Source organism: Saimiri boliviensis, chromosome 3 (genome assembly GCF_048565385.1).
Source record: "Saimiri boliviensis isolate mSaiBol1 chromosome 3, mSaiBol1.pri, whole genome shotgun sequence".
In the NCBI taxonomy this organism is placed as follows: Eukaryota; Metazoa; Chordata; class Mammalia; order Primates; family Cebidae; genus Saimiri; species Saimiri boliviensis.
Window position 1 is genome coordinate 76,290,414 of NC_133451.1, and position 27,750 is coordinate 76,318,163.

At 41.5% G+C, this 27,750-nt stretch overlaps 1 protein-coding gene across 2 annotated transcripts; it reads right to left on the bottom strand.

The window, feature by feature from the left end:
* On the bottom strand, positions 1-27,750 carry PLAC8 (placenta associated 8). 2 transcript variants are annotated; one of them, XM_074396373.1, is made up of 5 exons: positions 27,601-27,750; positions 19,567-19,707; positions 17,061-17,185; positions 6,523-6,644; positions 1-1,904 (listed from the first exon to the last, which is right to left on the bottom strand). In XM_074396373.1, exons 2-4 carry the CDS (start codon positions 19,676-19,678, stop codon positions 6,540-6,542), a joined length of 342 nt encoding a protein of 113 aa, XP_074252474.1. In that variant the 5' UTR covers positions 19,679-19,707; positions 27,601-27,750; the 3' UTR covers positions 1-1,904; positions 6,523-6,539. The 2 variants fall into 2 exon arrangements, with proteins under 2 accessions (XP_074252474.1, XP_010333050.1); XM_010334748.3 differs by lacking the exon at positions 1-1,904 and adding an exon at positions 2,044-2,324 and having other exon boundaries at positions 27,601-27,744.

The window sequence follows — 27,750 nt, forward strand, 5'->3', positions numbered from 1 at the left end:
GTCCCCAGTGATCCCCTAACTTTGGCCAGAGCTGCGTGCCTCGCTGACATGCATGTGTGTTAAGAAAAAAAGAAGAAGAAAAAAAGATTAAGTCTGATGTTTCTTTGTTGATTTTTCTGTCTGGGAGATCTGTCCAGTGCTGAAAGAGGGGTGTTGAAGTCTTCAGCTATTATTATTTCAGACCACTGGGATCAGTGATTCCCCTCTGGCTGGGGCTGGTTTAAATGCCCCCTCTGTGGGCAGGCATCAGCTGAGTTTGGACTGGCTTTTTTTTTTTTTTCCTGCCCTAACAGGACAGCACTGAGTTCAATGCATCACAGTTGCTGGGTTCTCCTTCCCTGCACCCAGAGGTACCTTCAGTACCACGACAGGGGGAGGGGAGGCATCAGTGATTCAGAACTGTTTTTTCTATTTCTTCAGTGCCTTTTTCAGCATTATGAAGTTAAGACCAGGTACTATGAGTGCTCACCTGATTTTTAATATCTTATGAAGGTGTTAATTGGTGTCCTTGTGGAGGGGGATGATAGCTGGAGCCTTCTTCTATTCCTTTATTTTGCTCTGTCTCCTCACTCCTTTTTTTTTCTTTTTGAGATGGAGTCTTGCTCTGTCACCCAGGCTAGAGAGCAGTGGCATGATCTTGGCTCACTGCTACCTCTGCCTCCCAGGTTCAAGCTATTCTCCTGCCTCAGCCACCCGAGTAGCAGGGACTACAGGCACGCGCCACCATGCCTGGCTAATTTTTGTATTTTTGGTAGAGACAGGGTTTCACCATGTGGGCCAGTATGGTCTCAATCTCTTGACCTCGTGATCCGCCCCCCTCGGCCTCCCAAAGTGCTGGGATTAGATGTCACGGAAAGGGAGGAAGGTGAGATGAGGCCATTCAGGGGTCATTGGTACCTGGATTTCTCACCTTGAACTAAGTGACATCATTGGACCTGTTGGGTAGACAAGGTCTCGGGGACATCCAGATGGACTTGTTTTCACAGGCAGCAAAAGAGACATTCTGAAGCTCAATAGTAAGAGAGAAACTAGAAGTACAGAGAAACAACTACAGACTTTGGGGTCCTAAGAGGCAGTTGGAACCATGGGAGTAGATGATGCTATCTAAGAAGAACGTGAGATGTGAAAGGAGTGCACTCAAGCTAGAACCCTGCAAAACACCCACATCTATAGGGTAAGCGAAGGGAGGGGCAGAGTACTTGAATTTGTGGAGTGCCTACTAAGTTCCAGGTGCTTTGACATTTTGTCTCACCGAGATTTCACAATAAATCTGTAAGACAAATAGTTTTACCTCTTACTTCCCCTGCCCCGAAAAGTGCAATGGAATCAGAAGTGTAGGCGGAGAACTAGGGGAAATTAGGAAGTGACATTTTCATAAGGCCAAATGATGCTGACGGATCAAATAGGATAAGAAATGTGAAAAAAAAAATCATTTCACACCTTTACCCATCAATATTTAACCAAAATTGAGTCACTGAATTTAATCATTGAAGTTTTCTCATATTCAAAAGGGAAAGAAAATCAACCAACACAATAAATAACGCCCTCAGGTATGCAATTGAAAAGTAAGGCTTGGTATTTTTTTTTTTGGGCATAAAATCTTGCTTTGTCAGCATTAATAATACTAACAGATAGCATGAGAAGAAGCAAAGCGTTGGCTAAATGTACCATAACTACCTTGGAATGGTTATCTGTAGTCTATTTTTTTCCCACTCATCTAAAGTTCTTAGACGAAAGCAAGCTGGGTTACTGTGAACCAAAATCTCCTGCTAAGAAACCAAAGTTTGAGGCCCGGTGCAGTGACTCACACCTGTAATTCCATCACCTTGGGAGGCTGAGATGGGAGGTCTGCTAGAGATCTAGAGTTCAAGACCAGCCTGGGCAACACAGGAAGACTTCCAAGTCTATTAAAAAAAAAAAAAAAAAGAAAGAAAAAGAAAAAAAAAAGAGAAGTCAAAATATGAGAACAAAATTATGAGACTGACCCTTGGAATTAACTAGTGAAAAATACATTTTAAGGAGAGCAAAGAAGCATGAAGAATCTTGTCAGTAAAATCTTTTATTTGGTTTATATTTCAAGTGTAATTTAGAAAGTTTATAAGCCAGGTAAATTGATAATATGAAAGCAAGGAGAAACTAAGCTAGACCATTTAGCTAAGCTCAGGGACAAGATTCATTTAAAAAAAAAAATCAAAAATTTGACTTTTTTCTTGCCATCAATTGTGCTTAAATATATCCATCATATTTCAGTTGCAAAAGATGGTGAAGAACTGAAGCTGAAGAGGTGTCTGCTGATTTTTGTTGCTTCAGTTAGAACTTTTCACCTATAAAGGACATACAAAGAATAGTTTTGAATTTTCTCAATGTTCTTTTGTAATTTTTAATAAACTTTTAATTGCAGAACAATTTTTGATTTATGGAAAAGTTGCAAAGATAGTACAGAGAGCTCTCATGTATCAGGCACCTAATTTTCCTGCTGGTCAACATCTTATGTTACCATGGTAGGTTTGTCACAACTAATGAACCAATACTGATGCATTCTTATTAATCAAAGCCCATACTACCTTCAGATTACTCAGTTTTTACCCAATTATTTTTTTCTGTTCTGGCATCTCATCCAGCATGCCACATTACAGTTAATTGTCACATTCTCTTAGGCTCCCCTGAATGGTGACAGTTTCTCAGCCTTTTCTTGTTTTTGATGACCTTGACAGTTTTCAGGAGGAGCAGTCATGTATTTTGCAGAATGTGCCTCAGTTTAGATTTGTCTGATGTTTTTCTCGTGGTTAGACTGGAGTTACGAGGTTTTGGGAGGAAGACCACAAAGGTAAAGCGCCACTCTCATCATATCAAATCAGGGGTGCAAACTATCAATATGACTTATTACCAATGATGGTGACACCGATTACCCGGCTCAGGTTGTTGTGTCAGGTTTCTCTGCCATGGAGTGACTCCATACAGTACAGAGAGTGTACTTGCATGCTGTACTTTTCATATAGTACTTTTTGGAAGGAAGTCACTATGCGAACCCCCACTTCAGGGTGGGGAATCATTCTGATCGCATTGAGCAAGGAGTATCTACATAAATATTTGGAGTTCTGAATGTGAGTTGTGGCTCATCGCTCATACAGAAATTCTCCTGCCACTTCTTCGCTCTCAAAATTCCCAGTTTTCCCTGCTTTCAACACATACCCTTTTTCTGAAATTTCAAATTTTATTCAATCATTTATGTCAGTATCAACTTTTAGATATTTTACACTTCGGGTTATAACCTAACACAACCTTATTTTGCTCCTTGAAGTGCCCTAGTTTGGACTATGGGGAGATTTTCCAGTTGGTTCCTATGTCCTTCATCTCAATCTATTTTCACATAAATCATGTTATTCTTTGCTCCTTCTCTCTTGTTTCTCCCCATTTCGATATGTGCGTATCTAAGGTTTTATTGCCAGTGAGTGATGTAGGGTCCAAGCTGATGAGGAGGAGGCAGGATTGCCAAGGTATTTTACTTCAAACCCATCTAAAGATCCAGTGAGATATTTTCCCTGAGGTCAAAAAAAACATTTGGGCTACCAGGACTCATTATTATGAATGTATGAGTAGATATTTGATCCAATTGTTTCATGTATTTATTTAAGTAAACAGTGTTGGAATGGTCTAACTTCACATCTTTGCTCTGGCCTCATCCTGTGCAATTGGTACGATATACTATTATTAGATTAATATTTATTTTTAAAAAATTGTACTTATTTTTATTTTTACTTTTTAGTAGAGATGAGGTCTCGTGTTGCCCAAGCTGGTCGCTGGTGGTGAACTGCTAAACTCAAGTGATCCTCCTACCTTGGCTTCCCAAAGATTACAGGCATGAGCCACCATGCCCAGCTTTAGATTCGTATTTCTGAAGTGTGGTTCTATTCATTTACTTCAAGCCTGCAATAACTTCCTAATTCCTATCAAGTCATTAGCTTAGTATTCATGACATTGCATGCTAAGTCCCCAACTCACTTTTTAAAATCATTTATTGTTTGTTATTTTTCTACTTATGCCATATGTTCTAGCCACCTTGGACCTAAGATCATAGAGATATTTTTTTTATTTTTTATTTTTTATTTTTTTTTGAGACGGAGTTTCGCTCTTGTTACCCAGGCTGGAGTGCAATGGCGCGATCTCGGCTCACCACAACCTCCGCCTCCTGGGCTCAGGCAATTCTCCTGCCTCAGCCTCCTGAGTAGCTGGGATTACAGGCACGTGCCACCATGCCCAGCTAATTTTTTGTATCTTTTAGTAGAGACGGGGTTTCACCATGTTGACCAGGATGGTCTCGATCTCTCGACCTCGTGATCCACCTGCCTCAGCCTCCCAAAGTGCTGGGATTACAGGCTTGAGCCACCGCGCCCGGCTTATAGAGATATTTTATCTTTTTTTTTTCCCCTTTCTAGTTTCATTAATATTGCTGATTAGAAGCAACATTCCATTTCTTTTCTTTTCTTTTCTTTTCTTTTTTTTTTTTTTTTTGAGACAGGGTCTTGCTGTTGCCCAGGCGGGAGTGCAGTGGTGTGATCATAGCTCGTTGCAGCCTCTACCTCCCAGGCTCCAGTGATCCTCCCACCTCAGCCTCCCAGGGAGCTGGGACTACAGGTATGCACCACCGTGCCTAGCTAATTTTTGTATTTTTTTGAAGAGATGGGGTTTCAAATGTTCCTCAGGCTGGTCTGGAACTCCTGGGTTCAAGCGATCCTCTTGCTTTGGCCTCCCAAAGTGCTGAGATCACAGGTGTGAGCCACCGAACCCAGGCTCCATTTCTATCAATTAAAACAACATCTTGTGTCAGTGATCCTCTGTTTGCCCCACCTGATTCACTTATTTCCTTGACCATCCTGCTGTGTACCCTGGGAGGTAACCTGTGGACTACAGTGACACTTTGCTGCCCTCTGCCTTTCTGCTGGGTTCCGCCAATGGAAAGCCCAGAGGACATCTGAAAGTGAGGTCAGGGTACTTTTTCAGTTATGGGGATTGCCTCGGGCTGCTCACAACCCTCTCTGGAGAAGATACTGTTTCTTTCAGGGCAGGATTCTTCACACAGCTCTCTCCTTAAGGATTCAGGTAACTGATCCCTCTTCTCTCTGGGGCCATTGTCAGGCAGGTTATTGCACCATCCCTTGTCAATTACCTACAATGCCCCACCCACACCTTTGTAATTAGTCTTCATTAAATCTTTAAACTAGGACAGTTTGAGTGCCACGTGTTTCTGGTTGCGAACTAATACACACTTCCTCTTTTTTTTTTTTTTTTTTCATGTATATATATATTTTTAAAGATGGGGTTTCACCATGATGGCCAGGCTGGTCTTGAACTCCTGACCTCAGGTGATCCACCCACCTCAGCCTCCCAAAGTGCTAGGATTACAGGTGTGAGCCACCACGTCTGGCTCCACACTTCCTCTTTAGAATTAAAAATTACTTCTTTCAAGAAACTGTCACTCGCACATCTTACAAGATGTGATCCTTTCCTCCTCTGAACATAAAATACCACTTTGTCTGTAGGCATTAATTCAATTGTTCATTTTAGTTAGGGATTTGTCTAATCCCCATTTTTTTGAGCATAAAGTCTGTAATGACAGAGGGACTAGCTTATTTATCTTGCCCACCCCTCAACACAACACCATATCAGTATCTTACATAGTCCTAGATTTTGATACAGTGATATATTACTTGCTAAGATAATGTATACTTGATATTCGATCCTAGATCCTTGACACATTACTAAGTAAATGAACATTTTTAAACATATCTTCCAAGAATTATTTTTGTTAACCTATACAGAGTCCTCATCACTTCAGGAAGGAAACTGGTATTGCAAAGAATAGAAAAACTGTTTTCTTCCCATACTCAAGATATATTCTAGAGGGCACTGACTAAATTATGTTGAGTTCTACTTAACTACATCCTCAATAGACAGTCCTGAGAAAAATTAGCTGAAAATGACTTTACTGAATTTCAGATGGTGAATTCTATATAACATTTCCAAATATTCTAATTTCTATGTTCACCTCTTTCATAGTTCACCTTTTCCAATAGAAGTTTTCTATTTAAACTCACCTTGCTTTGATAGATGTTTTATGCCACAATCAATCCAAATATCATATAATATGTTATATTCATTGCTCTTCTATTTTATATTTACCAGTTCCTTTTGTTAACTTGTTTGTCTTAGCGGGAAACATGTCTTTTGTATCTCACCATACTCTAGTATTTTACAAATATAAGTTCTTCCTTAATAGATCACCAGAATTCTGAGAAGTTTAGAAAATTAACCATTCCGTTATTTACTAAAATATGGTTTCAGAGTATAGGGCTATCTTCTTCATAAGAAGAAATCAAAGCCAATCTTTACATTATGATAGCACTTCAGGAACTTAAGAAACTGTTACTGCTGAATTATTCAAAACTATGAATAATTTACAAAGTCTTTAGTTATATTTCTACAAACCCACATATGCCGAGAGGAATGATTGCATTGACTCACCATCAGTGCTTAGAAAGCTAGAAAGCATGCATGGCTCTCCTTCTGTTGATATCTCTCTTGATTTGGCAAAGAGAACAATGAGGACAGCAAAGGGTTGCCAAGTAGTCATCACAAATAGATCCCTGTTTGAAAACCAAAAAGAAATAAAAACATAAAATTCACCTGTTTAGAGTTAAGACTTGCCACATCTTGAAGAGAAGCTGAAGGCTTCAGATTTCAGATTCAGATATTTCAGATTCAGAGCCTGGATGGATACATTTAGGAAAATGTTACCTCGCTTTTTCATACAACTGTTGTCTCTTTTTATGACAGAAAATATTTTTCTATACTTTACATTTCTGAAAATGTAAGGAGATGTCCAACCACACTATCAAGTGTAAGAGTAAAACAGCTTTAGGAAGTAGAATTTGAAAACTGTTTTCTCCTGGACCTCCTCTGTCACAGTAAGTTACTAGAGCATGTGCTCCACCAAATGCGGTGTAAACCAAAAAAGAGGAAGATACCAAATATAAGAAGCAGAAGTCTAACACAGCGGAGAAGTTAATGGAATCTCCAGGGTGATGGTGAAGGGAGATCCCAGGATGAGAGCTAAGCACTAGGAATAAAGGCAGCTGGTCAAAGGGTAATAGGACAGGAAGCGATTTCATTACAAAGATGAAAATGATAAAATATCTATGAGTTGAAGGTGTTGGGAAGAGATTTAGAAAACTGGCAAATAGCTGGGCGCGGTGGCTCACGCCTGTAATCCCAGCACTTTGGGAGGCTGAGCCGGGCAGATCACCTAAGGTCAGAAGTTCGAGACCAGCCTGACCAATATGGTGAAACCCCGTCATAAAAAAAAAAAAAAAAGAAAACTGGCAAATAATTTGGGGTTAAAGGACTCAGAAGTAAATGGAGGAAAAATACTAACAAAAAACCAATAATGACTAATAATACTAAGAAAAACAATATTGAGCAGGAAAAGCAATCATATTTACTATATGACTCAGCTCTGAAGCTGAATGAAACAAATATAGGTATCATCATGTAAACACTGAATATGGAATTAACCATATAACTATATTAGAAAGAATAGGGTAAGGGTAGAGGGTGCATGTGTGTGGTGCAGGAGGAGGAGAAAACAGAACTAAATTCTCAAATTCCATAGTGGGAAGTTAACAGATAATACCCCTAAGTAAAAGTCAAGAAGCAGCAATACAAGTGTGTGCTTTGGAGATATAAAGGCATCAGGTCTAGGGAAGAACAAGCAGGGAAGAAACTTTTGGGGACTACTTTGTAAAATTAGATGATTTAAAAAACACTTTGTTTCAGGGTTTTGATAAATAAAAAAATTAAAGCTGTATCAGAAAAAAGCGACATTTAAATTCCTGGCACTTAATAGACCTGAAACTGAACACAGTTATGGGCAGGGCACCAGATGAAACCTGATCTCCATCAAGTGCAGGGTCTGGAAACTATATCAAGCACTCATCTCCGAGCAGTTGAGGGAGGGTCAGAACCTCCAGCTGCATGACTCCTACGCTACCTTTTGGCTAATGTTATTCCTACAAAGGCAATCTAGTTCTCAGGCAGGAGGGAAGTCTGCTTTGGGAAAGGGCTGTTAACCTCTTTGTTTAAACCATAAACTAAGTTTCTCCCAAAGTTAGTTCAGCCTGCACCCAGGAATGAACAAGGACAGCTTGGAGATTAGGAGCAAGATGGAGTCAGTTAAGTCAGATCTCTTCCACTGTCTCAGTCATCATTTTGCAAAGGCAGCATCATCACCTCAGCCTCCTGAGTGGCTAGGACTACAGGCATGCTCCACTGCACCTAGCTGAAACTATTTTATCTTTTCATTTAAAAACATTTATCAATTTGTGAATTACAAAAACAAAAAATGCTTATTGGCAGTTAGCACTTGTGAACAAAATTTAAAAATAACGAAAATTTCTCTGATACATTAGTCTCAAAGCACCTGCAAAGAAAGAAAAATTAAAAAATTAAAAAAACTAAAATGCATGCTATAGAAAATTTTTATGACAAATTGAAACACAGAACAATATTAAGTGAAAAGTAACAATCTAACCCCTTTCTATGCAATGTCACTACCAGAGATGAACTATTAGTAATTTGCTGTGTATCCCCTTTCCTTAGATTTTTTTCTATGCCTCTGACTCTTAAAAATATAGATTAGAGGAAGATACAGCTATGGACAGACATACAGAGTTGGGCATTTCAGGAGCTCTTTTATTTTTAAAAAATGAGATCATACTATCCTGTAACTTATTTTTCCTACTTGGTATATGGTAGTCAATACTGTATGAAATTTCTGTGTCTTGTTTTGTGTCCTTAAGACCTTAACCTTGTGACCATGTGGGGACACCTGCTTTTGGTTTCTATCATCCAGAGGACAGGAATTTGGGAGTTCATGTCAGTTAGTCCTAAAATTTTTTTCTTGAGCAATTAAAAGCCTTGTAAGCTTGAAATTGGCTTCTCTAGGCTCCTTCTGGAAAAAGCAGTAGAAACTGCTCAATGCTGTATAGCTCAGTAGCTAAGTCTCCATCTTTTGATGGTGGTAGCCTGGGTTCAATTGCTGGCTTCTGAAATAATTCCTTTCTGGTTTGTTATTTGGGTAACTTTGCCGTTTATTGAGGTCCCCCCCCGACTCCGCCACAATGGATAGCTTCTGATTTCCCCTTTTGAATTTTCCTTTCTCTGAACTACCTTTGTGGAGACTATAAATCTTGTAAAAAAAAGAAACTGCTTATCACGTCCTTGAAGCACCTAGGAGGTTACCTTTGGTAAAATTCAGAAACCAGAAATATTGGCTGCTTGGCATGGCTGAAGCAAGGATTTATTTTTTAAAGAGTACTATGGTTAAATGTCAGCTTAATTAAAAGTGGATAAACAAGCTATAGATACATTTAAAAGGCCTGTATGTTTTTCTCTTCTTGGGACTTGTTTTTCTGAAAAAAGGTTTCTTCTTCTCAGTTGACTGGATTATTTTTCTCCTTTTTCTTTTTTTGTCTTGTCATCTTTAATGCACACAGAGGCCCTAAGTAAGGTAACTTCTGATAGCCTGGGACTCACTCGGAAAAACAGAGGAGGCGCCAGAGACCATGTTTTGGGAAAAAAAAAACACAAAACACCCCACTGTTTTCCTCCTGAAATCCCAGGATTAAAAAGGAATTTGATTTCTCAAAATCAAAGTCTCTGTTCTGTTTTGCATTGTGTTATCTGACAGTTTTTGTTTTGAAGGTATCAGCAATTACTTTGCATTATGAGAGAGCTTTGGTGTGTAATAACTGGGCAGGAAATGTACTTTAAGGGATGGCTAACACTAGTTATGGAGGAGTACTTGACTCTTTGCACACTTGGATCAGAGAAGCATGCTCCTGGCCACCTGGAAGATAAGAAAACATCCCCACTCCCCAATGGGAGATGAGACTCCCATGAGATTGGGCTGATTGGCTTTGGGTTGCCTTGCAATGAGATGTACAGTCAGTTAAAAGCACTGCACTCTCTTCTCCCTTAGTATTTCCTTCCTTTTGGGGATCCAGAAACCAGTATAAAATAGCACCTTCAATTTTGGAGATCCGTCTTTGCCTTCAGCTGCTTATTTGCTACTTATTTGGCTCTAGAAATGCATGCTTTCTTGGCCCTCTTCCTCCAAGGGCTCTACCCTGAAGCCAGTCATCCAATCAAGAAATTGGCAAATGAAAAATCTTAGAAGTGCTGAATCTTCTGTCTGTCTGTATTTATGCGTGTCGTGTGTGTGTGTGTGTGTGTGTGTGTGTGTGTGTGATGTTTATATATAAAAGAGCTCTGATTAATTGGCTTAGAAAAATAAATGCTTAAGTCAAATATTTTGTTAGAAAAAGAGAAACTTTAATGTATTTTTCTTCATGTGGCTTTAGTAATCTTTTGGAAATAAAGACAGTTTTAAAGATTCTTGGTAAAATAAATTATCTTGAAAATGTAAACATTTGGTCTAAATGAAGGTCAGATATCAGATTTGCTAAATGCTTTTAGGTTAAATTGTTTATTTGACTTTTGAAATTTGATTTACTCACTTTGGAGCATTAGATTATAGATAAGGCCTAGGGCATATGGAGAGCTAGGCCTGGGAGCTATGCTAAAAAGAGTCAGACTTTATCTTCATTTCTGCCTAATGTCCTAGGCTCCACCCCAAGTGCATAATTAAAATTTCTTACTTATCAGGTTTTTCACTAAAAATAAAAGTTGCTAAGAGTTAACGTTGTAACATGTCATTGAGACCACTGGAGAAATGGTTTTACGTACAAGGTATGTAGGGAATGATTTTGGTAAAAGATTACAAGAAGGCATAGGAATATGGCTTTAGTTAACGGGAATGTAATTTTGTCTAGTTCAGAGGGTTTTAAAGATTGCCTTTTTTTTTTTTTTTTTTTTTTTTGAGACAGAGTCTCACTCTGTTGCCCAGGCTGGAGTGCAGTGACACAATCGTGGCTCATTGTAACCTCTGCCACCTGGGTTCCAGTGATTCTGCCTCAGCCTCCAGAGTAGCTGGCATTACAGGTGCCCACCACCATGTCCAGCTAATTTTTGTAGTTATAGTAGAGATGGGGTTTCACCATCTGGCCAGGCTAGTCTTGAACTCCTGACCTCATGACCCACCCACCTCAGCCTCCCAAAATGCCGGGATTACAGACGTGAGCCATCGTGCCTGGCTAAAGATTGTCTTAACTTAAAAGAGTATTGGGACAAAACTGAAGGTTTAAGCAAAGTGAAAAGGATTTGTAAAGGGTTGATCTTCTAAAAAATTCTGTGGGTATAGACAAGTTGGCTAAGGTCTAAAAGAAATTATTTAGATTTCCATATGTTAAAACATTAAAATCATACAGATGTGGGGCCAGAATCTGGGTCCATGTGTCTGAATAACAGAGTTTTCTTAGAAAACGGATCTGCTGTTTGTTGGAAAATTGTAAAGCATTCTAAAAAGTTTATGAAAATCTTAACTTATGGTCAAACTAGTTAAAACTCGATAGATACGTAACATTTTAAGTAAAAACTAGCTTTAACATTAAAGATGCACTAATGCAAACATGAAATTTGGTTTTCTCTTTTGAAGATGGTTTTTATGTGATGTTAAAAGATAATGAAAGAGTTTTGTTTTCTCCTTTGGGTAAACATTAGGAGAAAGGAGGAGAGAGAGAAGAGACAGTTGGCTTTATGCTATCATCGTCGAATCTTGTTTGGAAAGTGAAGTCTCCTCTATCAGAGTAAAGGTTTTCTTTCTTTCTTTCTTTCTTTTTTCTTTTTATTTTTTAGAAATCTAAATTTCTACAGAGTAAAGGTTTTCTTTTAAAAAATTTTTGGAATTATTTTTCCCAAATGAATGACTTATGGTGACTTGGGATTCTATTTTATGACATCCAGTGTTTTACACCTTTGATATTTGACAAACTTTTCAAAATCAAATTAATGTCTTCCTAACCTAATATTTTAGATGTTAGGTCCCCTAAAGTCCCAAAATAACTTATTTGGTACAAAATCATAGAGGAAGCATTGTCAAATATGAAATGGCTTTCTTTGGTCTATATTTGTGTAAATGTGCTATTGGTATGTGTTCCCAAATCATGTAAAACTGCTATAATTCCAATATGACTTAGTATATGTTATCAGTAATAATTATAATTATGTTAAATTACTATGTGCCACAGAAGTAAATTTCCTTGTCAATTGTGGCTTTAACTGTGGCTGCCCTAAAATGTTTTTGTCATCCACAGACAATTATCTCACTGTGGTCCTCTTTAAAAGATGATTTTATAATCAGCTATAAATATTTTTCTTTTTTGAGACAGAGTTTGCTCTTGTTGCCCAGGCAGGAGTGCAGTGGCTCAATCTCAGCTCACTGCAATTTACAAATTAAAGATTTGTGGCAACCCTGCATCAAGCAAGTCTGTGGGTGCCATTTTTCCAATAGCATGTGCTCATTTCATGTCTCTGTGTCAGTTTGGTAATTCTTGCAGTATTTCAATTTTTTTCATTCTTATTCTGTTATGGCGGTCTGTGGGTCTGTGATCAGTAGACTTTGATGTTACTATTTAATTGTTTTGGGGCACCATGAACTGCACCCATCCATATAAGATGATGATATAGTTTGGATGTTGTCCCCACCCAAATTGCATGTCAAATGTAATCCCCAATGTTGGAGGCGGGGCCTGGTGGGATGTGACTGATCATAGCGGCAGATTTTCCCCTTGGTACTGTGTTGCAATAGTGAGTGAGTTCTTGTGAGATCTGATGGTTTAAAAGTGTGTAACACAGGCGGGGCATGGTGGCTTATGTCTGTTATCCGAGCATTTTGGGAGGCCAAGCCAGGCAGATCACATTATTTAGATTTCCATAGGGTAAAACATTAAAATCACACAGATGTGAAACCAGAGAGAGGATGAAAGCTAGGCCTCTTAGGCCAAACTGTTAGCCAAGTTGCAAATGCAGTGGAAAAGTTCTTGAAGGAAATTAAACATGCTACTCCAGTGAACATACAAATGATAGAAAAGCAAAACAACTTTATTGCTGATCTGGAGAAAGTTTGAGTGGTCCGGATAGGAGATCAAACCAGCCACAACATTCCCAAAAGTCAAAGCCTAACACACAGCAAGGCCCCAACGCTCTTCAGTTCTCTGAAAGATAGAGAGCTAAGAAAGCTCCAGAAGAGGCTGGGTGCTGTGGCTCACGCCTGTAATCCCAGCACTTTGGGAGGCTGGGGCAGGCGGATCACAAGGTCAGGAGATAGAGGCCAACCTGGCCAACATGGTGCAACCCCGTCTCTACTAAAAATACAAAAAAATTAGTTGGGTGTAGAGGCTCGTGCCTGTAATTCCAGCTAATTGGGAGGCTGAGGCAGGAGAATTGCTTGAACCCAGGAGGTGGAGGTTGCAGTGAGCTGAGATTGCGCCGCTACATTCCAGCCTGGCAACAGGGTAAGACTCTGTCTCAAAAAAAAAAAAGAAAGCCGCAGAAGAAAAGTTTGAAGTTAAAAGAGGAAAGATGTCATCTCTATGACATAAAAGCACAAGGTGAAGCAGCAAATACTGATGGAGAAGGTGTAGTAAGTTATCTAGAAGGTCTAGCTAAGATAATTGATGAAGGCGGCTACACACACAAAAAAAAGATTTTCAGTGAAAACGAAACAGCCTTATTGGAAGAAGAGGCCATCGAGGGAATTCATAGTTAGAGAGGAGAGGTCAATGCCTGTCTTCAAAGCTGCCAGAGACAGGCTCTCTTGTTAGGGAATAATGCAACTGGTAACTTTAAGTTGAAGCCAATGTTCATTTACCATTTGCAAAATGTTAGCGTCCCTAAGAATTATGCTAATTAATTACTTCTCTTTCCCCTACCCTATGAGAAAAAAAAAAAAAAAAGAATTATGCTAAATCTGCCCATGCTCTATAAATGGAACCACAAAGCCTGATGACAGCACATGTGTTGACAGCATTGTTTGCCAAATATTAAGCCCACTATTGAGGCCTATGTTCAGAAAGAAAGATTATTTTCAAAATAGTACTGTGCACTAACAATGTACCCGGATATCCAAGAACTTTGATGAAGATATACAAAGAGATTAATGTTGTTTTCATGCCTTCTAGAAGAACATCTATTCTGCAGCCAATCAAGGAGTAATTTTGATTTTCAAGTCTTATTATTTAAAAAAAAAAAAGCATTTTTGAAGGCTGTAGCTGCCATAGACAGTGATACCTCTGATGGATCTAGGCAAAGTAAGTTGAAAGTCTTGTGGAAATGATTAATACTTTTAGATGTTGTTAAGAACATTCATCATTCCTGGCAAGGAATGATGGTGCACAGCTGTAATCTTAGCACTTAGGGACGCCAAGGCAGGTGGATCACTTGAGGTCGGGAGTTCAAGATCTGCCTGGCCAACATGGTAAAATTTCATCTCTACCAAACAATAAAAACAAAAAATTAGCTGGGTGTGGTGGGGCACATCTCTAGCCCAGCTACTCCACAGGATGAGGTGGGAGAATTGCTTGAATGTGGGAGGAGAGGCTGCAGCGAGCCGAGACGGCACTCCAGCCTGGGTGACTGAGTGAGACCCTGTCTCAAAAAACAAAACAAACAAAAAAAATTCATGATTCTTGGGAGGAGGTCAAAAGAACAATATTAACAGGATATTGGAAGAAGTTGATTCTTTTTTTTTTTCCTTTTGAGATGAAGTCTCGCTCTGTTGCCCAGATTGGAGTATAATGGCGTGATCTCGGCTAACTATAACCTCTGCTTCCCTGGTTCAATCGATTCTCCTGCCTCAGTCTCCTGAGTAGCTAGGATTACAGGTGCCCATCACCATGCCCAGCTAATTTTTTTTTCTTTTGTATTTTTAGGAGAGACAGGGTTTCACCATGTGGGTCAGGCTGGTCTTGAAATCCTGACCTTATGATCCACCCACCTCAGCCTCCCAAAGTGTTGGGATTATAGGCGTGAGCGATTGCACCTGGCCAGAAGTTGATTCTATCCCTCATGGATGACTTTGAGGTGTTCAAGACTTCAGTAGAGAAAGTAACTATAGGTGTGGTAGAAATAGCAAGAGAACTAGAATTAGAAATGGAGCCTAAAAGAAAAAAGAAGGAAAAATAAAAATAAAAAGAAATGGAGCCTAAAGATGTCACTGAATTACTGCAATCTCATGATAAACCTTGAATAGATGGGAGCTGCTTCTTACGGATGAGCAAAGAAAGTGGTTTCTTGAGGTCGAGCCCAGTGGCTCACACCTGTAATTCCAGCACTTTGGGAGGCCCAGGCGGGCAGATCATGAGGTCAAAATATCAAGACCATCCTGGCCAACATGGTGAAACCCACTTTCTACTAAAAATTCAAGAATTAGCTGGGCATGATGGCATGCACCTGTAGTCCCAGCTACTACTCGGGAGGATGAGGCAGAAGAATCGCTTGAACTTGGAAGGCGGAGGTTGCAGTGAGCTGAGATCACACTCCAGCCTGGTGACAGAGCAAGACTCTGTCTCAAAAAAAAAAAAAAAAAAAAAAAAGAAAAAGAAAAAGAAAAAAGAAAGGAAGTGGTTTCTTGAGATGGAATCTACTGGTGAAAATGCTGTGAACATGGTTGAAATAACAACAAAGGATTTAGAATATTCTATAAGCTTAGTTGATAAAGCAGTAACAAGTTTGAGAAGACAGAATCCAAACTGGAAAGAAGTTCTATTGCAGGTAAAATGCTATCAAACAGCATAGAAATCTTTCCTTTCATGAAAGGAACAGTCAATCAATGAGGCAGACCTCATTGTTGCCTTATTTGTTCTTTGCTTTTGTTTTGTTTTGTTTGACATGGAGTCTTGCTCTGTCGCCCAGGCTGGAATGCAGCCTTGTTCACTGCAGCCTCCACCTCCCAGGTTCAAGCAATTCTCCTGCCTCAGTCTCCTGAATAGCTGGGATTACAGGCATCTGCCACCATGCCTGGCTAATTGCTGTATTTTTAGAAGAGATGGGGTTTCACCATGTTGGCCAGGCTGGTCTCAAACTCCTGACTTTAAGTGATCATCCCTCCTTGGCCTCCCAGAGTACTGGGATTACAGGTGTGAGCCACCGCGCCCAGCCCATTGTTGCCTTATTTGAAGAAATTGCCACAGCCAACCCAACCTCAGTATCCTGCACCCTGAGCAGTCAGTCAGCAGCCACCAACATTGAGGCAAGGCCCTCTACAGGCAAAAACATTATGATTTGCTGAAGGTTCAGATACATTATTATTAGTATTTTTTAGCCATAAAGTATTTTAAAATTAAGGTACATATGTTGTTTTTTGAGACATAATGTTATCGCATACTTGATAGAATACAGTGTATTATCAGCATACCTTTTATGTGCACTGGGAAACCAAAAAATTCATGTGACTTGCTTTATTGCAATATTTGTATTATTGCGGTGGTCTAGAACTAAACCTGCATATCTGAGGTGTGCCTGTATATATATGTGTGCACACACACATGACACAAGCACACACACATTCACTCCCATCTTATTGGTTCTGTTTCTAATGCACTTAGGAGAACTCTAAGTAATATAATCTCTTACCTACATAAAGTGGACTTGGTGTAATGGAAAGTACATGAATGGACAGTTAGAACTGAGTATCGACTCTTTTTCTACTATTAGGGAATATCTTTGGGGGAATTACTCCACCTTTTAAAACTTCAAAGTTCTCTTCAGCAAAATGGTGTGGACCTACCCGCTTTACAGAGATGATGTGAAGATTAAGTGAGGTAATACGTGTAATGCATGTGGGGCACAGTAGATCCTAAACAGTCCTCTTCCATTGTATAACATCCATTGAAAATATGAGTTATTTATTATTTGAAGTTTTCATCAGGAACCTAGAAGGTCACATAACCAGATTTGTTGCTGCAACTGAATGCAAGATTGCACATGCTAGAGAACTCTTCTCAATCAGTTTCAGAAGATGTATACATCAAACGATCTCTATGTTTATAATAATTTTTGTGAATGTGCTTGCATATTTGAGTGAGACGGTGTCGTAAGAGACTCACAGGGATGCCATATCGGGTCCTGTAGAGAGTCCTCATTGCGACGCTTGTTCCACACAGACAGCATTCATTCATGTCAGATGCAATTTGACACCCAAGGCACCAGAAACAAAATGTGCCACAGAGACCTAGACACATGAAACCAAGGGTACACATTACTCTGCTCTGCCCGTGCCACAGCTGAAAGTTTAGCTTGCTTTCGCAAATGGCAGTTCAGGTCGTGGGGCCTTGGCCACACAGCCTGCTGCAAAATCCATCTTCAGTGTTCAGCTTTGCATCCGTGTCTCCCTTCACCTCCAAATCATTTCAGGAATGACCACCCCTTTGTAAAGTATATCATTCTTTTCATAATTCGGCCTTCATTCCTTTGTTCATTGATGCAGTAAAACTTAGTCATTTTGCAGACATTATCCTCAGTTCTGACAGTGCCCCTGGCTCAAGTCTAGCAGTGAAGGCAGATCATAGGGAAAGTTCTCCAACAGAAATCCGTTTAAGGTGCCAACAGGTCACCCAGAGAAATGGGGCCTACAAAGGCCCTGAGTAGGAAATGCTGCTTGAGCTGACTACTGAAGGATGATTAGATGTTTTAAAGTTGGACAAAAAGGAAAAGAGCCTCTGAGATAATCTGGCACAAGCTGGCAAAGGCTAGTGTTTATTCAGTATGGCTGGGGCCCTGGGATGGGGTAAGGATTTAGCCATGGGTTGAGGCAGGTTGGGGACCAGATGATGAAAAACTGTGAGTGTGAAGAGTGTGTCATGAGAGTTATGAGGAACCACTGAAACATTTTAAGAGGGGAGAATAATTTGATCAGATCTACGTTTAAGAAAATCTGCTATTAAGCAATCAAGCTTTGATTAGAACTCGTGTCTTCATTTAATTGGATAATGATACTAGGGGCGAGAGGGTTAAAATGTTTATCTTTAGAGAGTTTCACCAATGTGGTCTAATTCTCACTTTGATTTGCCAGATATTGAACTAGTGTCCTGAGAAGCTTAAGTCATCACCCCAGACAATGACAGTGAATAAACAAACTCAATTCTTTCATTCCCAAGGTAATTTTCCCTTGCTATGCTACTAAGTATAATTCTCAACATATTCAAAGTTCAATTTCAGGCCAGGCATGGTGGCTTAACTGTAATCCTAGCACTTTAGGAGGCCGAGGCGGGCAAATCACTTGACGTCAGGAGTTTGGGACCAGCCTGGCCAACACAGTGAAGTCCCGTCTCTACTAAACATACAAAAATTAGCCGGGTGTAGTGGTGCGTGACTGTAATCCCAGCTACTCAGAGGCCAAGGTAGGAAAATTGCTTGAACCTGGGAGGCAGAGGTTGCAGTGAGCAGAGATCGTACTGCTACACTCCAGCCTGGGTGACAAAGTGAGACTCTGTCTCAAAGAACAAAAAACAAAGACAAGGTTGAATTCACCTCTCATTCAAAGTCAATTGCAACTGTCAAGTTGAAAGATAACATATTTTCTTTTCTTGTCTTAGAGCGCTATGTGGACCAAGACAAGCAAACAGACTTCAGAGCAAGTTTTCTGTAGGTGAGTTTGCCATTATTGTAAACTAAGCACCTTGCTCCTCTCAGCAATGCTCATCTCACCCCAAACTTCATTTCCTCCAAGTTCATTTAGCGAGATCTTTAAGTAAGAGCTTATAAAAAGAAAACAAAGCAGAGATGTTTTTTTCCCAGTGACAAGCCAATTGCCTCCAGAATTCTTCATTCTCAGGTATAAAACTAAATATAGCTGGGTGCGGTGGCTCACCCCTGTAATCCCAGCACTTTGGGAGGCTGAGGTGGGCGGACCATGAGGTCAGGAGGTCGAGACGGTGAAACCCCATCTCTAGTAAAAACACACAAAAAATTACCCGGGTATGGTAGCATGCTCCTGTAGTCCCAGCTACTCAGGAGGCTGAGGCAGGAGAATCGCTTCAACCCCGGTGGCAGAGGTTGCAGTGAGCTGAGATCATGCCACTGCACTCCAGCCTGGGCGACAAAGCGAGACTCCGTCTCAAAACAAACAGAAGAAAAGACCCCTAAATATATAAATTAAAATTGTTCTTCTCTGAATGCATATGGAAACCATAGATGAAAACTATCCCCTGGGTACTGGACATAATGTAACTATAAAATAATGAGGTTACTTTATATGTTACAAGAACAGTCTTTCTAAAAAAAATAAGTTCAACTTGGAATTTGTAAATTAATGTAAGGTCTATGTATAGTCAGGCCAGGCCTGTTCGTTGTTAGAATCAATCAGCTCTTTTGCTATTATCTTAACCTGGAACTTATTTTAGGAATGCACTGTTCTTTGAAGGGCTGGAGAAAAATTAACTTATAATCTGTACAGAGGCTTAGTTTTTGCTAAACATACGATTGCCTGACATGCGGAGTACCTGTAATAAGTTAGAAACTTTTTCTACACAATAAGGGAGGAATGGGGGAAAGATTTAGTCACTGGTAATTCACCTCGGTATCAATTAAGGGGGTCCTTTCCCCCACACTTACAGACTCCGCAGTCGCTGAAGCAGTCACACATGCCTGTCTGCCAGTTGGAGTTCTGGGATGCGGGACCGAATCCAGGTTGGGTAACCACGACCATCGGCGCCTGAGCTTGCATTTTCAGTGCAGGGCTTTAAAAGCTGTGGGCTGAAAAGGGAAAGAGCAGGGTTAGAAATCTCGAGGTTGCTCTTGAAAGGCCCTCTTTAGAGGCACTGAGCTGAGGCAGTGTAGAGGAAGTTGCTCTGTTTGAAGAACAGAATTTCTATCTCCACCCCTCACAGGATAAAGGCCCTGGGGGTGGGAAGAAGGAATTCACCAAACTGGGCGGGTTGGTCGTGGTGGCTCAAGTCTGTAATCCCAGCACTTTGGGAGGCGGGGGCAGAAGGATCATTAGAGGTCAGGAATTCGAGACCAGCCTGGCCAACATGGAGAAACCCGTCTCTACTAAAAATGGAAAAAATTAGCTAGGCGTGGTGGCGCGTGCCTGTAATTCCAGCTACTTGGGAGGTTGAGGCAGGAGAATCACTTGAACCGGGGAGGCAGAGGTTGCAGTGAGCCGAGATCGTGCGACAGCCTGGGCGACAGTGAGACTCCGTCTCAATAAAACCAAAACAAAAACCAAAAGCAAACAAACAAACCAAAAGCCAAAAACCACAGAATTCACCGAACTGGGAAGGTGAACAGTTGCTTCTCATGGGATAAGGGAGCGGAACAGGGTTGTTCATGTGCTGTTTTTAGACAGTACCTGGTATCCACACAAGGCAGGGAAACAAATGAGCAACGTGTGATAGTGGACGAAAGTAGTGAATTATGGAAATTAGCATTCTCTGAAATGGCATTGTAAGGTCTGACTTTGCAGTGGACGGCATGGAGACTCCCATGAACCGTACACACACCTCTGGAGGGCTTTCCGGAATTAGAAAACCTGAAATAACTGGAAGATTATGAAAAGAGGCAGAAATGATCAACCCCTGGGCGCCTACTTAACTCGGAGACATTTTCTGATATTTCTCTTTTCGGCCTCAATTGACAAATCATTGGACTTTGTAACGGACTTTGGCCAATCTCGTGACTCCATACCCTATGATCCCCTCCCAGCTTGCAAAAAGAACCGCCAACTCCAACTTTTCACTGTTTACCCCAAACCTGTAAAACCAACTCCTATCCCTCCGCCCTCCGCTGACACCCTTTTCTGCCTCAGTCCGCCGGTACCCGGGTGAATAAACAGCCATGTTGCTCACACAAAGCCTATTTCGGGGTCTCTTCATTCAGAGCGCGCGTTTTAAAAGGCATCATCCTAAACTTTTGTGTATATACACCCTTCTTGCTCCTAATTTATTCTGCTCCTTTTTGCTTTGGACGGATTTCGGATGAGCAATCCTTTCCAGCCTTCCCGCTTCCTGACTGGTCCTTCACTTTGTATTTCCTGGGAGCCTGCAATCCTGTGTCAGCACTGGCTTGATAGACCTTGCTGCCTGGTAGGGACAATTTATTACGAAGCACACTTGGTAAGATTACTCCTCATTTCTCTACGTCATGGAACATGAATTAGATTCGGAGTGAGAACGTAACATGAATTAGATTCGGAGTGAGAACGTCTTTGCCCAAATCTTAGTTTCTGAAACTGTGATCTTAGACTAGTCATTTAAAAGTTCACTTAATCTGTAAAACGGGGTTTCTGACCTACCCACCTTAACAGGCTCATTCTAAGTAATTTCTCCTTAAATAAAAATACCCCATGGACACAGGGAGGGGAGCATCACACACTGGGGTCTGTCGGGGAAAATAGGGGAGGCACAGCGGAGGGTGGGGAGTTGGGGAGAGACAGCATGGGGAGAAATGCCAGATATAGGTGATGGGGAGGAAGGCAGCACATCACGATGCCCTGCATGTTCTTCACATGTACCCCCAAACCTAAAATGCAATAAAAAAATACCATTCAAGAGGAAGCAAAGTAAAAATAAATAAATAAAAATAGAAATACTATAAACTGTATTCAGAATAGCTGGAGTTTACTTTAAATGTATTAGATGTGCCCTTCTATATACATTAAAGTGGTTTTGGCTTCTGCTTGATTAGTTTTTTTTTTTTAAAAATGTACCATAATAGCTATTTATTGCTCTTTCACAATAAAAGAGGGAGGCGGACCATTTGTGGATCCCACAGCAAACAAGATTTTCTGCCAAAGAAGTTTCAATAAGGGAACAAAAAACCAGAGGGGCCGGCTGAGCGGATCATTCCGGGCGCGCAGGAGCCGGGGGTGTGTAGGTGGCAGCAGAGGAGTCCCGGCAGGGGGCAGAGTCGTCGGGTGACCGCAACGAGGCGAACGTGGCGGCTCCTGCTTTTGGGCCTCTTCCAGGGAGGAGGATCGAGGAGGCGGAAAGCCAGCCTGGCTCCTCCCAAGTTGCAGGGACATCTGAAGCAGGGGCTTCAGGAGGCGGGGAGTGGATGGGTGGGCTCCTTACTTTCTCCGCTCGCTCTGCACCGGGGAAGGGGACCCTGAGCTGCAGCTGCGCGCAGGGCTCCTGGACCACACACCGCACCCCGCATCCCACACCCCGCATCCCACATCCCACACCCCGCATCCAGCATCCTGCCTCCTGCCAGCGCCGCTCTGGGACTCCTGGGTCTCCTTTGCGGGGACCAGACCTGCCTGCCGGTGAAATCCTAGGGCAGCCCGCACAGAATCCATCCCAAAGAGACCGCCTGTTGTTGCTGGCGCCATCAGGGAGAGGCGCCTGCGGGCGGCTGCCCTCCGGGGACCGCTCGCCTGGGCGGCGCGCCGCTGGGGGCTCGGCGTGAACCGGGGAGCGGGCTTGCGGTCCGGGGGTTCAGCCCCAGCCGCAGGCTCCAAGAGCCTCTGTGGGGGCGGGCGCCGCTCTGTGGCCCCGGGCGCCCAGGCTCACCCGGCGTTTGTAAATTGTAAAAAGTTTTTATCAGTTGGTATGCGCTGAGCAACTCTCAGATCGGAAAGTAATATCAGACACTACCAGCCCCGCTCCCCGCGCTGATTTGAATGCATCTTAGATGGGCCCTGGATTCTGGTCCTGCTGAACATGCCTACTTTTCAGTGTAAGAGGAAGCAACCACAGCTCTCTAGACACACTCGTGCCGCCAACCTCATGAAATAGGAGGTAAGGACATTGCAATGATTCCGTTTTCGTGATGACCCCTTTTACAATGATTAGCTTGGCTTTGGGAAAAGTAAGTCCCAAATCCCCACCCAGGGAATTTTGTGGGCTATGTTCGCTGAGGTGTCTGAAAACCTTAGCTCGGGACCTGGTACACAGGGGTGCTCACTAGCGCCCCCGCCACCTAGCTCTCGCTTCCCGCCTGGCGGAGGCCTTGGGTGATGCAGGCTCCAGATGGTGCACAGCAAACACCGGCTAGAGCCCAGCCCTGGAAACGCAAACAAGGTGAATATTTCACCTGACTCTTTAGACCTCCACAGGTGGGGCCCAGATCTTCCGAAATCCCAACTCCAGTATTAACATGATCGAAACCATATTTTCGGGTGATGGCTTCCCTCATTTGGGATGTTAGACGAAGAAGCATTACAAGAAATGCTAGAGAATATGTATTTAAATTTTATCCGCATTTCATCTTAATAATCAAATACGAGAAAAAATACGAAAGGCTATTTGTCAGTAATGTCAGGTGGTTTATTCCAGGGTGACTGGCTGATAGACTTTTTGTTGTTGTTGTTTTGTGTTAAGGTCTCTCTGTTGACCAGGCAGGAGTGCAAAGGCAGGACCGTAATTCACTGCAGCCTGGAACTCCTGGGCTCCAGTGATCCCCCCCACCTCAGCCTCCTGAGTAACCGGCATTACAGACGCACACCACCATGCCTGGCTAATTTGTTTTCCTTTTCTGTGGAGACGGTGGTCTCACTATGTTGCCCAAGCTGACCTTGAGCTCCTTCCTTTTCAGAGGAAAAACATCCTCCTAACTTGGCCTCCCAAAGCACTGGAATTACAGGTGTAAGCCACTATTACATGGCTGAGAATTTTTTTTGTATGATCATTTATTTCTTTTATAATCGAAACAAGAAATATCCTTTTCAGAAACAAAAAGCAAATCCAGTGACTAGAAAAAAAAATTTTTTTTAAGGAGACTATCTCAGGAAAAAAAAGGGAGGGGCATGTCATACAAATGATACTACAGCTGTTTGTGCTTTTTTTCCTTCTCTCTCTCTTGGCCCCTAGCCAATGCTTGGCATGAAACTGGTATTCAATAGAGATGATCCGACAGCTCTTTCAGAGTGAAAACATGTTCATTTAGCCACTTACTTTGGTTTAAGAAGGCTATATTGTGATTTTTAATATAATAACAGCAATCTGAAGATTTCAGAATAAAAACTGCTCTGCAATTATCTAATTGTTTTTCCTTTTCCTGAATATCTTTACTTAGTGTATTGCATATGTGCTTGTGTATTCAAATTGGCTAAAGTTAGACTTCATAGCAGCTTGAGTCCTGAACATTTTTTTTTTTTTTTTTTTTTTTTTTTGAGATGGAGTTTCGCTCTTGTTACCCAGGCTGGAGTGCAATGGTGCGATCTTGGCTCACCGCAACCTCCGCCTCCTGGGCTCAGGCAATTCTCCTGCCTCAGCCTCCTGAGTAGCTGGGATTACAGGCATGCGCCACCACGCCCAGCTAGTTTTTTTGTATTTTTAGTAGAGACGGGGTTTCACCATGTTGACCAGGATGGTCTCGATCTCTCGACCTCGTGATCCACCGCCTCGGCCTCCCAAAGTGCTGGGATTACAGGCTTGAGCCACCGCGCCCAGCCCGAGTCCTGAACATTTTTTGAGTGCCTTTGAAGTCCACTCAGTGGCCATCTTTATATTCTGTAGTAGGCAGCTGTTATCTCAAATATCCATATGCTAACTGCCTGTTAGTTTGCGTGAACATTTACTTTCTCCATGTAGTAGCCTAAACAGTCTTTAGCCCAACAGTCAACATTGTTACGTTTCTGTTTCCTTCACTGCTTTTGTACTTTTGACTTCTTCTTTTGAATGCGGGAAATTGCAGGGACCCAGGTGCTTCTGTGAATATTAGCTGCTAGGAACTGGAGCACAATGGGGGAGCCCCAGGAGGTTTCCGATGCTATTATAAGTTCCTCTCTAGTGCAGATTACCTGTATAGGTGAAGAAGGCTACTCAGCTCATCGCTGCAGAGTCCTAAAGGGAACTGCTATCCAGGACTTCCATCTGTCACTTCTAGCTTGTTCTAAAAAGGGTCTAAATAACTTCTCCTGTGAGATACCTTATTCAAAGAAATACCTTCTTGGTAGTTATAAAACCGAGAGGAGAAAGCAAACACATACTCATTTGTATGTGCCTCTGTGATCATTTAAAAATTTGAGGTATCTTTTAAGTTGCGAAATATAAAACAGAAACAAATGCAAAACTGCTTGTTCCAAACAACCGTAATTCTCTTTGCTTCAGCTGTTAAGCCTTTAGCCTTAGCCATTCAAAGTAAAAGGTCAACAATAAGTGGAGAGAAATCTTCTTGAAAATCTAGATTTTCTAGGACCTTAGGTACCAGCTTGTCTCCTTAGTTCAGTGGTCCTCAAAGCTTACTTAGTAAAAACCACTTGGACAGCTTGCTTACCATGCAGAGTGCTAGACACCGCTCAGAGATTGTGAGATAGAATGAGCTAGGGTTGAGGAATCTGTGCAATGTAGAATTCGACACTGTTCAGAGATGGCGATTTAGATAGAATGAGCTAGGGTCTAAGAATCTGTAAGGCGCACCCGCAGAGCTGCTGCCCTTATGCCATGGTTCTGTCCTATAAACTAGAAAAAGGAGGCCCCTCTCATAGACACGGCTTGGCGAGCACGTAGCTGCTTCGGTGAGAATTTGAAAAGCAGTATACCTTGGCCTCCTGCATTCCTAGTGAAGCAGGAGATGGGGGAAGAAATTTTTTTTTCCTTTCCTTTGGTATATGAGCAACTTCCCTTTGAATTCCCACCGTCCTCCGTGGGAGCTCTGCAATATGAGTTTATAGATTCCTGTTTCCTGTAGCTAATGACTGTGAGTTTCTGTCTTTCATCTGAGAGGCACCGCAGAGGTCAAAAGACATGTTTGAGCAAGGTTGCATCACAGCCATTTAGGCGCCATAGCGAAGGACACGAGATAGGATTATAAAAGCATCCTAAGGAAGCCTAGCTAACAGCCACCTAGGCTGCATAGCAAGTCACAAGAAAGCCTGAGTTATAAGCCTGTCACTGTTTAATAAACTGCCTTTCTTCTGCTTCTATAACCCGTTCTCGCGCCACTGCGTTTCGCCAAAGATGCAAGTATAAAAGTCAAGCCCTGGTTTTGTTCAAGGCTCAGGCTTTTAGATGCGAATCCGCTGAGCCATTGCACCTAACTAAAATCCTCCCGTTCCAGCCATTAGTCTCTGATTCCCGCCACACCAGGAACACATTCCAAACTAGCTCCTCTCCCTCCACCTGCGGGGCCGGTGCAGCATCGCGGGCACTTTAAGAGATTCTAATTTGCCAGTAGCCTTGCAGGGCACACTGTAACCCACGACCTTATTTCTCTTCTGATGCTAATAACTACAGATCCAATTTAACTCGGCAAATATTTTATTGTGTGCCAGGGTGTGTAAAAGTCTTGTGCTGGATTTAGTAAGGGCTAAGGAGACGCCTGAGGTTTCCTATCCATGGCCAGCAGTTCTGCCCATTGCTGTGTGACCAAACAGCTGTTTTGTTTCATGCAATCTGTAACCCCACCGGAGCAGATAAAAAAGTTGTCAGGGCCACCTTGGAAAATGCAGGAAAAGTGGCGGAGGAGGAAATGAGAATCTTGGTGGGTTAGCTTTGGAGAATGAGACTAGAATACCTTTCTTTAGGAATTTCTTTCTGTGGAATGATCTCAATGTCAGGAAATCTTGCTTTATTTGGCTGATATTTTAAACATCTTAATTTTATATATTAGTTTTAGTTAAGAATCAATCTTGGCCGGGCGCGGTGGCTCAAGCCTGTAATCCCAGCACTTTGGGAGGCTGAGGCGGGTGGATCACGAGGTCGAGAGATCGAGACCATCCTGGTCAACATGGTGAAACCCCGTCTCTACTAAAAATACAAAAAACTAGCTGGGCGTGGTGGCGCGTACCTGTAATCCCAGCTACTCAGGAGGCTGAGGCAGGAGAATTGCCTGAACCCAGGAGGTGGAGGTTGCGGTGAGCCGAGATCGCGCCATTGCACTCCAGCCTGGGTAACAAGAGCGAAACTCCGTCTCAAAAAAAAAAAAAAAAAAGAATCAATCTTGTATTTGTCTCTCCTTCCCATGAACACCTCACTCCTGAGGACAGCCCATCTGCTTATTAAAATACACTAATATTAATATGATATTAATTACAGTAATACTAATACATATTACTAATATTGATTAATCGAGACACTAGATATATTATTGAGATTTTTCTCTTCTTTCTACTGTTTATTGATGTTAAATTTCATTTTTTGCTTTCATTGAAGCATTTCCATTTCATAATCTCTCCATCTCTCTTTATACATATAAATGAAGCAGCAGAATTTAATTTTGAAGCAATTTCTTACTTTCATAGTGAGAATTCAAGGATTCTTATAATTCTTTAGTTAAATCTACAAAATTCCATATCTTGTTTCTAAATATTTTGAATGGATAAAATAGAATATGTGTAAAGCAGAAAGAATTAGACTAGCGTAAGTCAACATGCATACATATTGAAATAAAGAGTGAAATTAATGATCCTGTTACTAAATACAATGCGTAATATGTGTTTGCCGCAGAAAGCAGCAGTTGATGAGGATTCACGGTTGGGATCTTACACTACTTAGAAAAGTCTGGCATCAGGCAAAATGCTTAGCATGAAATTGTTGAATTTGACTAAATGCATAAATTTAAAGGAATGAGATAAGAAAACATTAATATTTTAGCTGAAACTGAAAATATATTAAGAAAAAACAAAATCAAATAACTTTTAAAGAAAGCATTTTTTTTCAGTGCTAAGTTTTTAAAAGAAATACTTAATTGTAAAATACTTACAATTAGTAAATAGGTTCCAAGCAGGAAGTGTTTTGTGGCCTGGGAGAGAATCTCACTACAAATGAAAGCTGCATGAAAGGGGAGAGGTAACTGTGTTTCTATTGCAGAGCATAGTACAAAGACCAGTTTCAGACGCTCTTATTGGCCAGC